The sequence below is a fragment of the Rhagoletis pomonella genome, unplaced genomic scaffold (genome assembly GCF_013731165.1).
Source record: "Rhagoletis pomonella isolate Grant_MI unplaced genomic scaffold, Rhpom_1.0 Rhpom_scaffold_00008, whole genome shotgun sequence".
Lineage (NCBI taxonomy): Eukaryota > Metazoa > Arthropoda > Insecta > Diptera > Tephritidae > Rhagoletis > Rhagoletis pomonella.
The window spans coordinates 20,409,025-20,424,147 of NW_023458562.1; the positions used below are offsets into that span (position 1 = coordinate 20,409,025).

The 15,123-nt window shown below is 36.8% G+C and overlaps 1 protein-coding gene across 2 annotated transcripts in view; it reads right to left on the bottom strand.

Annotated features, from left to right (window-relative positions):
- The window catches only part of LOC118744349 (tyrosine-protein kinase-like otk), a 36,532-nt gene that overhangs the window by 8,557 nt on the left and 12,852 nt on the right, over positions 1-15,123 (bottom strand). For both annotated transcript variants that reach the window (XM_036477291.1, XM_036477293.1), the window contains exons 2-4: positions 10,187-10,318; positions 9,953-10,114; positions 793-1,742 (exon numbers count right to left, since the gene is read on the bottom strand). In XM_036477291.1, the coding sequence (XP_036333184.1) occupies positions 793-1,742; positions 9,953-10,114; positions 10,187-10,318 (1,244 nt within the window). The remainder of the gene's footprint in view (positions 1-792; positions 1,743-9,952; positions 10,115-10,186; positions 10,319-15,123) is intronic.

Consider the following 15,123-nt stretch of genomic DNA (forward strand, 5'->3'; position numbering starts at 1 on the left):
TATTCACTTTTCACAGCCATTCAGTAGCTTTGTGCAGCAGTCAACCTGAAAATGTTGCCAGTGCCATCATTGCCTTTGCTACTTCCCACTTACAGCACAGACTACATGCAAACGACATATAGAAAAAATGTAATGGGTTAGAGATAAATATACACACATAGATACATATGTACACACGAAGAGCTTTTTTTTTTAATTCAAAGTCTAGCCTAACAATATGGATATGTACATATGTAGAGACTGGAGAGTAATAAAACCGCACATGGCCGAGGATTTGGCGACTAAACAAAAAATACCAGTGCAAAAATGCATATTAATTCATTAGACTGATACTCAGAGTATACTCTCAACCATATGTTTTACACTCACTTTGTGTTATTGCGGCAATATTCTAAGCACTTCGTTAGTTATTAATATCTATATATTTCTTTTTGTTTCAAATTGCATATTGTTATTTTCTTCACGTTTCTGTAAAGTGAAGGGAAATTTATGAACTCCAAAGAATTGGTTATTTTGACTACAGTTGCAGTTGCAGCTTCAAGTCCATCGTCCTCCTTCAGTCATTTCTTTGTTTACGAAGTAAACAATTCACCAAGTTTTAGCTGAAGTGGACAATGGTAAGTGAAATAACTGCTGCGCTTTTGTGTCGCTGCCACTTTGTTTGAACATTTAATATTTCAGACAATCTTTTTGCAGCTTTGTCTTCTTTGCATATTCTCATTCTAATGGCGCTGCCGGCTGCAACAGACTTGTACTTATTTTCTTACAGTACGTACAACACTATCGACTCACCCGTATCCATTTGACTTGTGGCGGTGGTGTTCCCTGCGCCTTACAATGCACCTTCCCCACACTGCCTAGTTCTAAGTTCTTTGACGTCGGTTGCGGCATGAACTTCAACTGTTCGATGACTTGTAACTCAGCAGGCTCCGAAGTAATCGGTCGATGACCTTCCACGTAGATTTGGCAAACATATTGTCCGGCATCGCTGGCAAACACATTCGTGAACAGAAGTGAGCCATTGGAGCGGCTGAGCACTAGGCGGGAATCTTCGCGCATCGTCAGCTCTTTGCCTGACTCGGTAGGCGTCGAAGTTGAGGCGGCGGCAGTATCACCGATTTCCACTGTTCGGAAAACTTTACCATCTTTGCGCCAACGTAGCTGCACTTGGTGATATTTTTCTGGCACCGAGTGTGCACAGAGCAATTCGAGAGGCTCATTTTCTTTGACGCGTTTGCTGGCTGGACCCTTAGTGATGGTAACATCTATAACGGCCGGCAATTTGTCTTCGCCTGTTTGACCACCGCGCTTGCCGCGGCAAAGGAAGACTTGATTCAGTGCTTCAATGGGTAATTTTTGATTTTTCTTAAGACGCGGTAAGCAACTGGAAGTGGTGAAGGCAGCACTGCTACTCCTACCACCATCACTTCCTCCAACAATGGCCCGCTCAGGCAAGCCATTAGCGGCGTTCGACCACTGCAGGACGTAACCTCTTTTGCTCATCGCTCGTCCGGCCGCATTGGAGGCAATGCAACGATAGAGACCGTTGTCAGCAGCATGGGGTTGGCGTATAATAAGACGATTTTGTTGCAATTCAATGTTTTTAAGGGTACTCAATTTTTCGCTGTTGCGAAACCATTCGATTTCGAGCATTCCGTCTCCAGAAGAGCCCTCCACATGGCACTTGAGAGTGACTTCATTGCGATTGCCACTCAACAATTGGACGGAGGCCGTTCGAATCCCTGCAAAGATGAGAGAAGATAAATAAATACTGAAGGGAGTGGGAGAGATTGGTAAAAGTTAAACTGCATTGCAAATTAAGACCGAACTTTTGAGTACAATGCTTACGATTGATTGGTAGGTACTTACTGTAGCTTTAAGGATAGTGAAAGTATAATATTGTAAAATAGAAGGGCAGGCCCAAGCAGAAATGAATAGTCAGATATTTCATAAAATCGTGCTTTAAACAGTACTAGTACATAAAACAGAAATATATGTTAATTAGGTTTTATTTTTTGAATTTTGAATTGTATCGTTATTGGACCATCGAAATATCCTGCGGCTTTTTATTAAAACAACTTAAATGACTTTAGAAGGTAGAGCTGCCTGGAACCATCAATTAAAAATCGTTAAAGATTAATTACGAGTCAGACCCTTCTTCTTCTCACCCTTCGGTGTAAGCAACCGATGCTAAATAAACAAATGCGTTAAAGTTTATTACACAGCTGAAAGATTCGAACTTAATTAGCAACAATATTTTATTTTTGGTGTTGTCTTAAATCTGTTTATGGCAAATACAGTGTGCGGCATATTTCTGTTACCAATAGGTAAATTGAGGTGCGAAAAGTCGGAAAATTATTTATATACAGCATACAGTGGGAAACGTATGAGTGTGAAAAGCTTGTTCTTTATTGACGCTGCAACCGCCCAAAGGCCGGTCCACATAGAACTTTCGCGTTGGCTTTGGCGTTGGCGTTGGTTTGACAGAACGCACGTTAAAAGTATGCTTGGTAAAATGAACGCTTGGCAGCGAATGCTTGGGCCACTAAATTAACATACTAACGACAGATAAATTAATATTTCATATCAATAATTACATAAAAAACGATATTACTTGCCCGCACTTGATTAAAAAGGAAAAATATTTCACATAATTTTATTAGTTGCGATCCCGTACGAGTCCGGACTAGTCAGAAATAGTCAGAATCAGTCAGATTTTACTGGAAATCGATCCCGTACTCGGTTCTCTGACTATTGAGAGGACAAAAAAGAGAGTAAATACGGTTCTCTCTCTGTCAAAAGTTACCAGTTTTAGTCCGAGAATGTTTTGCTGGTAAATTCTGGTAAATGTGTCAAACGATCAGCTGTAGTGTGTTTGGCAACCAAATTGTAAACAAAGTAAAAGTGCACTCTACTAATTCATGTTGCAAAGTATTTAATTACTTGTTTAAGTGGATTCTAATGAATTTTAAAGTATTTTTGGTTATTTACATGTGTGAGCTGAGTGTGTTTACATACAAAATAAGCAAAAATTTACAACCAAAATTTGGAGGTTATGTTGAAGTTGACAGAAGTTACTATTTTTTACTAGAAAGCGATCCCGTACTTTTCAATGTTACTCTCTCGCTCTGAGCGAATTTTTATTTTTCGACAGTTTTACTAGTCCGAGTCAGAGGAATACGGGATTGCACCTATTTATTTGCAACAGCTGACGAGCGACGCACGCGAAAAGATGAGAGTTGGACATCTTTTTGCTTTGTGTTGGCGTGAGTGTTGCCAAATTTTGACTATGTGGACGGCTCCATTTGAATTCATGTATTCATAGTCAGCTGTTGAAGCGACGCCAACGCCAACGCAATGCCAAAGTTCTATGTGGACGGGCCTTTAACGATTTTGGCCGAGTCCAAAACAGCACGCATACATATGTATGTAAGTGAAACAGAGTTGTGTGTGGATTCCACGCGCGTTTGAACTGAAACCCCTTATTTCTATAGCTCACCATAATATATTTAATGAACAACTATCTTAATTTTATTCTTAATTCTAATCTTCATCTCTTCTTTGGTCGCTTTTTCTTTTCATCGGAGTTTGGATTTAAGCCTTAAAGAAGTTTCACTTCAAAAATGATTTATTTGAATCTTGCAAATGAGGGTGCAGATTTTTGGGAAATACCTTAACACTTAAACCAAAGTATGTATTTACATATGTATGTGTTAACATACATATATACATATATATGTACACATGTATGTTGTTGACATACAATTATCTTTTTTGCTCAATATTAACTCAAATTATAACACTGTCACCGCAATAAAGCACACTCACCACAACACACCCCCAACTCTGTCCTTCTACAGAACTGAATAAAGTAGCCAACAGACACCAACCTATGTACATATGCATGTTGTAAACAATAAACGTCAACAACAGAAAAGCAAAAACAACAAAATCAATCCCCTTCAACGAACGAAAGCGAACAAAAGCAATAATATTTGTCTGGCAATGAATGGCAAGCGAAGGATCTACTGAATGCCCGTCGTTCAGCATGAATAAGGACATTTAAACAATCGGCAACAGTCGCTAAAAACAATGTTTGCGAAGCCCGTCGTTGCTCGTATTCACAATTTGAGTAGAAACAATTGATTGCAATCTTAACATGGGGTTGGTATTTTGTCTGCGTCTTGAGATTTGCAATTCGAAAATACATGTGTATGGATTACCATCTCAGGATAACAAAGAAAGCTTTCACCACTTGGCAGCGACATTTTTAAGGAAACAAATGGAATTTTTGGAACAAAATTAAATATGCGAGTGAAACGCTAGCATTAGGAAATGTTGGAAATTTCAGAACAAATATAATAGAATAAACATATTTTTAAACATTACCCATACGTACATATGTACATATGTATGTATGTATAATAGCGTGTATGTAAATAGAAGATTGCCAGAAGTCGTTAAATGAAGCAGAGTTGCAAGAAAACATAAAATTCAAATAAAAAGGTAATCTCGCCAACAACAGCCAACCAACTCAACAACTAACGGAGTAAACAATCGAACGACCCTCTGAATAACGAATACACAAACGTACATATTACTTAGTACAATACAAACTTAAATGTTCTTTCCATCCACTAGCGTATTTGAATATCGTCGCCTGGGTAAAAGATTGTCGTAAGCGCAATTTTGACGACTTTTAATTCTAGATTTATAATATAATTCAATCTATAACAGAACAGAGAAATTGCAAAAAAATTTATTAAGCTTCAAAAAATTGTGATCAAAATTTCAGAATTTTTAATTAGCATATTTTGAAAATTTTCGGGTATGCAGTTTTGTATCCCATTCAATTGTAGTATAAGAAAGTGCAAGTTTCTAGTCGCTAGAAATTACCGTTGCTTTTTTAGAATTTATTTCGCCGAAGCGGTTGCGGGTTTCTTCCATATAAAAATAAATTTTGTTTATTCGTTATATGAAAGCAAATTACACAAAAAAAAAATTCTAAAAAGTCAACGGTAGTTTTTAGCCACTTGAAGCTGGCACATTATTAGACTAAAATTGAATGGGCTATAAAACTGTGTACTCAGAAAAATTCTAGCACTTCTGAGAAAAAAAGTTTGTAATTTGGGTGAAAATTTGTTTAACCTGGGGTTTATATGTGTTTTGTTAGAGAATGAACTGTACTTAAGTTAAAATTTCTTAAAAATAAATAATTACACATAAGGGGCAAACAATATCACTTTTAAAGGGGGTGCTATAGATATGTCCAATACTGTATGTATACACACATATAACGTACCCCAACATTACAGTCATCTATAACATTTGCACCCCCGACATGGCTTCACTTGATACGAGAAACAAACATTTGTGGAAAATTGCGCTCAACAACTTTCATTTCATTTTCATTTTCAACGGCGGAAAAATGCATAAAATTTTACGAGCAGCATATAAATGTGTAGGTATGTATGTATGTACATATATATAACAGTGGCATGGCAGCAACAATGTTGCCACAATTTTTTTTTATTTTTTACCAAAATCACTGGAAAAAGTTACTAAATTCAACAAAAAATTACTACACTTATTTTATGTGCAGAACTATATGTATGTTTATACATATCGATCCCTAACCGCCAAAATAACATAAGCGCCATTTCTTTTCTTTTTGATGCAGAAATATTCCTAGAGCATCTAGATGCCTTTCTGCATCAAAAAGAAAAATGTCTCTTACGTTATTTTGGCAGTTAGGGCTCGATATGTCTGTACATATGTATATCCGAAGATACCAAACTTTTCAGGCAATCAGCGCTCCATTAACCTAAAATTTTTACGAAAGTTTGTTGAATTTTTTAAATATTTAACAGAGTTTGAAATTTGAATTTTTTTTAGTTCTGTTAAAGAAGAACGATATGTTTATAAAAAATAACCAAAATTTAATTACAAAAATACTATGTTAAAATTTATCAAAATATGGTGCGGCTATAATTTTTTCGACCGCTGTATGTAAACAAGTGACAAGATAATATATCAAAAACTCAACGCTTGAAGGAAAGCTTTCGACTCACACATAGACAGAGTGAAGTCCCCCGCTGAATGCTGTAGCTTTTTGAACGAGAACATGCATATTTACGTAGAATTCTGCTCATATATATGGTTGCCGGGTAAAGCGGAAAATTGATGGTAATTGAAAAAGCTGATGAACTGACAGAGGACCACCCAAAACATTCCAGGAAAGGAACAAGAAAAAGTTAAAAGGACTATGTTTTCTTTGACGTACGTCAAAGGTCAAGTAGAAGTAGGAACTTGTATGACTGCCCATTGATAGCTCGGTTATATAGCTTAAGAAATAATATGTTTAGAAACACTTTTATCAAATTTGATATATATGACATTTGACCAGTTTTGTTACACAAATACTTCCATGTGCGGCGCCCGGGTAACACGACCACATGCCAAAAATATTGGCTACAATCTGTGATTTTTTGTCCAGATATGCGTTTTATCGGTGCACTTGCACAACATTCGCATTCGCAAAAGCTCCGCATTGATTATTGCGAATGCGAATATTCGCAACAACCCTGATACATACATGTGTATGTATGTATGTATGTTGAAAATAATAAAATTTTGTATGCAATTCGATACAATTCTGTAATGCAAGTTTTATACAAATGTGAAAAACTCGTTAAAGATGTGGTCTAGCGGTGAATGAGGACAAGACAAAGTACCTCCGGCCACATATAAAGAGTTCACGCGTTTCGGGACAAACGCCATTGTTGGTATCTGTAAGTTTGAAGTAATGAAGGAATTTGTGTCCAGCATAAAAAATTCAATATGACATTCAAAAAGAGCGAAATTAAAAAGAATAAAGTCGTTTCTGCATTTTTTTATGGTAAAAAGGTTTGTTATCGAAAACTAGTGATAATTATTACTAATAATCTGTGCGAGAACAAACTTAGCGCAGACATTTCTATTATGACAACATACGAACAGCTGATTTTGTCAAATTCGCCAAGAACAAAGTAGTGTACTGCTGAATGCGTCATCTCTGTGTCTCTACATTGCGATTCTTGCCAACAGGGACTACTTTGGGCTCGGTAAGCAGTTGAAAAGCAAAGGACTCTCTTGACGAACAACAACCACATTCTACAAGTCTCTGGCCATGCCCGTTCTTCTATATGGCACAGAAACGTCGACGATATCGAACAGAAGATGAGAAGACTTTGAGTACTTTCGAGAGAACTATTCTATACAAAGATAGAATGGCGAAATGTACGAGCTTTTAAGCGACAGGTACGCATGGACAACGTTGAGAAGATGCCGCCACCCATGGTGGACAACGAAAGCAAGGGCGCCCACGATCGAAATGAAAGGACAAAGTGCAGAAGGACCTGTCTGCAAAGGAGAGAGGCAATTGGAGAAGCTCTTTGATCTCGGATCAAACCCACAAACGGTTGTAGTGCCAAATATCATATTTTAACTTTTTTGAAAATTTAATCAGATCCAACAAATTTCAGACCAAGGTATATTGAACGGATGGTAGCAGAAGAGCAGCTGATTTGATTTGTTTTTTTTTTTCAAGTTATTTGGTCTCTAAAATGTCAAATCTTTTTAACTGCTTTTTACAAAAATTCTAAATTGTCAAAATTTATCTGCATGTTAAACCTTTTTTCATACAAAAGAAGGTTTTGGTACGTTCGCCTAACCCACGAGCTTCTGATCTAAAAGTAGCTTTTTAGTAGAATTTACCATTGAGTTGAATAACATCAGTGATGACAGTTAAGGCCCAGATGGGTTCTAACACCAGAAACTAGATAGAGGGTATTGAATATAAATAAACCCTACATTTTCTTTCATGAAGAACTGGATAATGGGAAATGCGTCCCACAGTGGCCATACTTTACATATTTAACTTCAAGAAAACTTCAAAAGAAAATTAGAACAGCACCAAAGCAAAGGAAGCGATCAAATTAAGGTGAGATCTTTACAAGAAAAGTACATACATACATACGTTGAAATAGCTCGAGAAGCAAATGATTTGTTGAAAGATGAAAGCCACAAATTGTGAACGAAGCAAACGATGCATAATGTACCAAAACACAAATAAAGTGTCGAGTGGCAAGTGATTGTTGCAGCAAATGGGAAGAGAGGGGCAGCTGGAATGCGGTTTATGTATACATACATATGTATGTATGCATATACGTACATGTGCAGTTCTTTCCTTTGCACGCATCGCCTGCACAAACCCAAATTTCTTTGACTTATGAAATTTAATGTAGCGACTACAGCCATCCACCAGCGCTGTGGAGAAAATGAAGTCACAAACAAAAACTCGAAAACTGTTGCAGTCAATTAAGCTGATGGAGGTTGAAACTTGGCGCTGATGCTGGTGCGCCTACCAAATAGTAAACAAAACGGAAATCAAATGTGCATTAATCGGAAATCTGTGCAACATATGTATGTATGCTATCAGTTGCCTATGCTGGTTGTTTTTTATGCTGTGTTACGAAAAGTTTTGTTTACTTGTAGACTGATGCCCATATGTATCTATGTATATATATTAAGACTGCATCACTCCCCATTCAAAAAAAAAAAACGGTACTGTTTTTCCATTGGAATTATTATAAAATCTGTTATATCTTAAGACGTCCGCCAAAATATTTCGGAAAAATATTAAGATTTAAGCGAGCTGGACCGATTTGAAAATACCTCCAAAAATGGAGTTTTTTATGAATAATAATAGTTTCTTAAAGATGTTTTTTGAAAAAAATCCTCTCAAATGACAAAACGATTTAAGCTTAAAAAATTTACATAAAAATATTAAAAGAAATAAAAAACAATTTGTGTCAAAGATTGGTATACGAAAAACTTGAATAACTGGGCCTAAACTCTTCCGATTTAAACTTGTGAGGTATCATTGGAAAGTTCCATAAGTCTAAATCGAAATAGTTTTGGCCCAGTTATTTAAGTTTTTCGTAAATCAATCTTTGAAAAAAGTAAAAAAAAACAGCATCAAAAATCTCATTATTACGATTCCGTTGAAAAGATTTTTAAATATTTGTATGCAGATTTTTTAAGCCTAATCTGTTCTGTCATCTGAGGGGACTTTTTTAAAAAGTTCTTTAAGAAACTAATTTTATTCATAAAAAAACTCCATTTTTGAAGGTATTTTCAAATCGGTCCAGCTCGCTTAAATCTTAATATGTTTCCGAAATATTTCGGCGCACGTCTTAAAATATAATACATTTTGTAACCCCGGCGGGAAAACCGCAACTTTTTTTGGTGATGCAGTCTAATATACATACATACATACATACATATGAAATTCGACTGATGCATAGCTGGCGGCTTGATATCAAAAGAAGTTGATGCTGACGAGTTAATTAGTGGCCTAAAGTTCAAGACGGTTGACGGGAAAGATACTTTTTTAAAATAGTTTAAGCGACACACGGGGGATGGTGTGTCCTGAATTTTACACCACCTCCGAATGGCAAATAGTTTTAGTACTTTTAACGCAGAAATACATTCGCTGTTAGAAAAAAAAAACTTTTTCTAATTTTATAGCGTTTTCTTTTCTCGAAATAATGCTGCATTTATCAAGTTTTTGTGTTCTTTTCTCAGCATCTTCACATGCCTATTGCGTGCTCTCTCTTTAAAATGTGGCACTCTGATAATGTTGCCATATAAGAGAAGGTGACATTTTTTCCGAGAAAAGAAAACGCCATTAGATGTTGCTCGATCCAGTGATCGAACCTACAACTACTCGGCTACAAGGTAGGAATAGGGTTAAAGTTCCAATTCGATATTTAATCATGCTTGCGCATATTGGATATTTTCATCAATTACAGTTTAGAAATAAGATAAGATTTATGATGCGCTTCTGAACGCACCCTTTATACATATCTGAGTAGCGGTATCAATCTGGAAATTATACAATTTTACTTACAAATTATATTCAGCCGCGCCGGAGGCGATGCTTGACGGGCTCCGCTAGTCATACTTGTCGCTATGCAAACGTAGTCCCCAGCATCCGTATCGCGTTGCACTGCCTCGATGCGTAAATTCGATTCCAATTGCCGCACACGTGTAGAATTTTTTACCGGAGCATCTGATGGCACAAACAAACAAACAAAATCATAAATTTTAAGCTAACAAAAATTTATTTTTTAATTGCACTTACTATTGTGCAACCAAGTGTAGCGGAGTCCATCGAGTGAAGTCGCGCGACAGGTAAACACAACGGCATCGCCTTCGACGACGGTTTGGCTTTGCGGCGTGGTGATGAAACGCGATGATTCTGCTTTGGCCAAAGCTGAAAAGAGAAAAAAATATATCTGAGTTTAAACAGCGTACTTTAAAATCTCTCTTTTTTTAAATTCTGATTAACGAATGGCAACTTGTACCATTCGTAGTAGAATGTCTGCAAGTTTGTGGAAAAAATACTGCTTGGATGCAGTATTAAAAAAAAATTAGATATCCTTTAATGAGTCATGGAAGTTTTAAAACTCATTTAAAGCTCAACAACGCGCAAGCACTTGTATTTGCAGCCAGTCAACAATATGGAACAAATAATCAACCTTTCTGCCGCAACAGCAGGGCAAGGAATTTTTAACAAAAGAAACAAAAATAAAAGAAAAAATATACAAAAGTCCTCAACAACAAGACACAAGAAAAAACCAATTCTGGTTGCGGGAAAATTGCAGAACAACGACAAAAACAACAATAATAATAATAACAAGGACGCTGTCCTCCGTCTGCAGTCAGACAAATGGCGATGGCAGACAGACAGCCGGGCATGTGCGGGGGGTGGATAGGAAAGCGGAAAGGAAGTGCACCGGCAGACAAGGCAGCAACAGTGAAGCTTACAAATGTATGAAATATGGCAATATTTATGCGTGTGTATGTATGTAGCATGTACATTAGACTGTACCACCATAGAACAAACACGAGCCTAGGGGTCGCCTTTTCACATTTTTTACCGGCTGCTATATTCGGCAATACAATTTGCCGTTAAGTTAAAAGTTTAATGGTTTTTAGATAGCTTTAATTTACTTATTTAATCGGAAACGGAGTTCTTCGGATATTAGACGACCTGCGGAGCTAGTCTGCGTAGCTCGGTAACAGAGGACATCTCTGGCCAGGCGGACGACCTTCTCCCTTCGCTAACCATAGCACCATTTCCACTGTAGGAGCGCTAAAATTACGCACAAAAAACGCCGATGCACGTAAACTTAATTTTGGGTCGTAGATAACGGATCTGTATATTTTCATTTTAACTTCGCATTGTGAATGAAAAAAATCTAACTTTCAACGGGGAAAAAATTTAAAAATAACATTCTCCTACACGTCGTATTAATAACATTCTTTCCTGCTCATGTTTCATACAAAAACAATTATTATGCATTTTCATTTGACCATTCACAACTTTTTTATTTATCTCTCCATCGATTTTCCTCGTTAGAAAGCGTGAACAGGCTTTCATATAATCGAAAAAATTCCTCTACTAAAATGTATGAAAATATCTTGGGAGAATGACCTGATCTATAAAAACGGGATACCGATTCGTAATCTAAGACTCAAAATCAAGTTGACGTGTTTCGACGTTTGTTTGTTTTGTTCTTTCGAAACTTAAGATTTTCCGTACAGTGTTATATGTAGATAGAAAACGAAAAGCGTTTCTGAAAAAAGTCGGGCAGCGGTGCAGATCGGTAAGCGCCAGTAATGGCATCAAAAAGTACCAAAGCACAAGTAGCCTGAATATTTTGCTTTAAAAGCAAACGATCGAAAGAAAATAAGCGTGAAAGGTGAAAGTAATGAAGAAAGTGCGATCCATATGCATCATGTACAGACGGTGGCTGGTTGCAGGGTGCGTAAAGCTAGTTTCCACTGGCTATAATAGTTTTTTAGAGCTCTACAAGGCTACGATCGATAACACAGTCCAAGTCAACCCAGGAGCTTATCTGAAAGTGGTTGAAGGCCGTGATATTCCACCACGATTCTGTGTGAGAGCTTGGCTACCGGTCACACCGTCGCGGCGAGCCAGTCGCATAGAAATTTAAGCGAGGGGCGACAACAAGGTGAACTTTGACTTCCGGAGTATCAAGGTCTTCAACATCGTCCCCGAACTCAAGAATACTTAACGGTATACGTGGAAACTGTGTACATCCATATTTATTTATCTATTTATTATAACGACGTTTTAAGCCTACAACTTAAAATTTGTATCATAAAACTTTACAATTCATAAATTTATAAATGCATTGACGAGGCCTCGTCTCCAGTCTACTCCGATGACGGGATCGCACTGTGTGGTAATTTTAGTACTAGGTATACTTATCGAATGTCGCAAAAAAAAATCCTCTGATGTTCTGAGACATCCCAATAGACATAGAATGTCCTAGTATAATTGCATGCCTGCATTCACATACATACATACATATGAACGTACATTAAGAGTGGTCCATAAATATATGCAGGAATAAAGTTTAAAATGTTAAGCACTCACCGCATGGGATTTTTTTAAATGGAAAAAATACCAATATGTTTTAGTTTATCGATTTTTAAGAATTCTGTACCATTTCTATGAGTTTTCCCCCCATATAAAATACACGGAAAACTTCATGGGTTTTGAGTCAGTTCTAAATACAATTATTTTCAAACAAAAAAATACGGGTATCCTATTTTCCCATTTAGAAAAGTCCTAGGGGTGAGAGCTTAACATTTTAAACTTTTTTTTGGACCACCCTAATGTACATTCATATTTATGTAGTATTGTAGATGACATTTGATGGAGGTCGTCGCCATCCATTAATGGTTGGAAAAACTTTATATTCAGCGGTGATGACTAACACTCGTGTGACTTCTGATGATGCTCCTGTCATTCCTGTTGTTCTTGTTATTGTTCCACGTTTTTGTGTGGGGACTTTTCACGGTTTTTCGATTCTTTCTATTTTGTGTCATGAAGCCATAAAGGCAGCAGCAGCAACACCAGCAGCTGAATCATTCTACTTCCAGAGGCAACTGCACTTGTAAGCACATTCATGCATGTTATGTGCATTTGTTTACATATGAACATGAATTGCAAATGAAAGTTGTGCATATGTATGTAGATGCGTAGAGGAATACGTAGTTCCCTATTTGATTTAATTGGAATGTCTCTCCATCTTTGTCGCATTTTCCGCGTCATTGTGATATAGTATTGTTGTTGTTTGCTTGAAATCATATTTTGTATGAGTGTGAAATAATATTTATTTAAAGAGAAAAAGTTCCTTACTGGATGATGAAACCAATTTTTTTTTTTAATTTGTTTCTCTTTCGATTGCAGATTCTAAAAAGACTATTAACTTTCGTGTGACTTCTTCCAATGTAGCCCGAGAAACAAATAGGAAAAATGGACTTTGCTTAGAAACACCTCATGCATGCGATCAACCGAAGAATAGCTCCTTTCAATAATTGCTACTTTGAGCTAGCTTGTGGCAAAATGTCATGGTTATGTGGCTTTGTTGCACTTTCTGAGGCAAGTAATCAGCACATACACACATGTGCATCCCTCACACACGCACGCTCAGATGTATGTATTTATATATACATACATATTTGTATGTAAATACCCTCCGAAAATTTGAGGACCAGGTGGTCTAGCTGGACATAGTTTTAACGTATGTTCAAACGGACCACGTTGCATACTAAGTAGTAGCTTGTTATCTGGACCACGTCAAACGTTAGAAACTCATATTTGTGTTGAAAACCACCTCTTCGTGATTTATCGGCAATTTTACATGATTGCCGAATGTGATTATTAGTAAAGCGAATTTTAAGAAACTTTATTATTTAAATTATAGAAGTTAACATTGAAGTTAAACTGTTGCCAGTCAGATGTACACAGTTGCCGTTATACAAGAAATAGTGAAATCTTATTTTCGAAAATTTCGTGTTTTTCGTTTTGCTTGATGATACATTCTCCCAGGTAGAGTATGTTTTTCCCAGCATTGACGTCTCGATTCCAACATACAACACATTTTGGGCAAAATTGGTACCTGTGGGGCGATTTCAACGTTAGATTTATGTTGTAACACTTGGCACAAAGTTTTGTTGTCTGGAATTCGTTCACCATTAGGATGTCTGCTTTGCGCTGTTTTAAAGCTGTTAGAAGTAGACGGTTAGGTACTCGCCTATATCCGCGTATTGGCGAGTTCGCAGCGATCTCGGTTGAACCTATACATATTAACGTACTATCTTCTCTGTTGGGTACAAGTTGTTTCGCAATGTGGTTGCAGGCTTTTTGTAGACAAATGTATTTCTTCAGCTTCAGCTGAGCCACCTTTCTTTGCGAGAAAATTTTTTGTTTTTGCTCCAGTATTTCAAGCTGAAATTTACAGTATTCACGAAATTTCGATGAATTTGCAGACAATTCTGTTTTTGTCCTGAAATCTTTTGAATATTAGTGTGATACAGCAAAAAACATTGGGCGCATTCCAAAACGTCAAAATACAAAAACCAGTATCTTTCATGTCTGAACTTGAGCAGATTGTAATGCCAAATGTGTGCAACCACGGTAAGATTCTAGTTTTCAAATACGTTGCGGAAGTTTGACTTTTTATTCTGGTGCGGTTTAGAAATAAAAGAGACTTGTATTTTGACGTTTTGGAATGCTCCTATTGTTGCTATGCGAGATCGACAAGGTTCCTCTTCCTCTCCCTCTTCCCGGTTCCTCTTTATAAATTTATATTTATTAGTGCCATTTTTTTTTAAATTTAATTTTAAGTTGTTCTTATTTATTTTTAATATTAATCTAGCATTTTTAACGTACTAATCTAATGTTGTAGAGCTCTAGCTCTTAATTGCAACTCTGCTTGCGATATATGTATCTGCTTAAACCGCGCGGTATAGTTTTGTACTGCCCTTTACCGCACTTCCAATACCGCGGCTGTTTGAGTGCTCCCGCATTGATACCGCGAATCGTACCGGATTATAGGGCGTGGCACCACCCACTTTTGAGCAAATTTCTACATCTCAAAATAATTCAAAACACACAATAGCTCTGATCCAATGCTTTTCGTGTAAAATTTTGTAAAAATGTCAAACAGCAAAATTATTCTCTGAAGTGAGAGTAAAAAG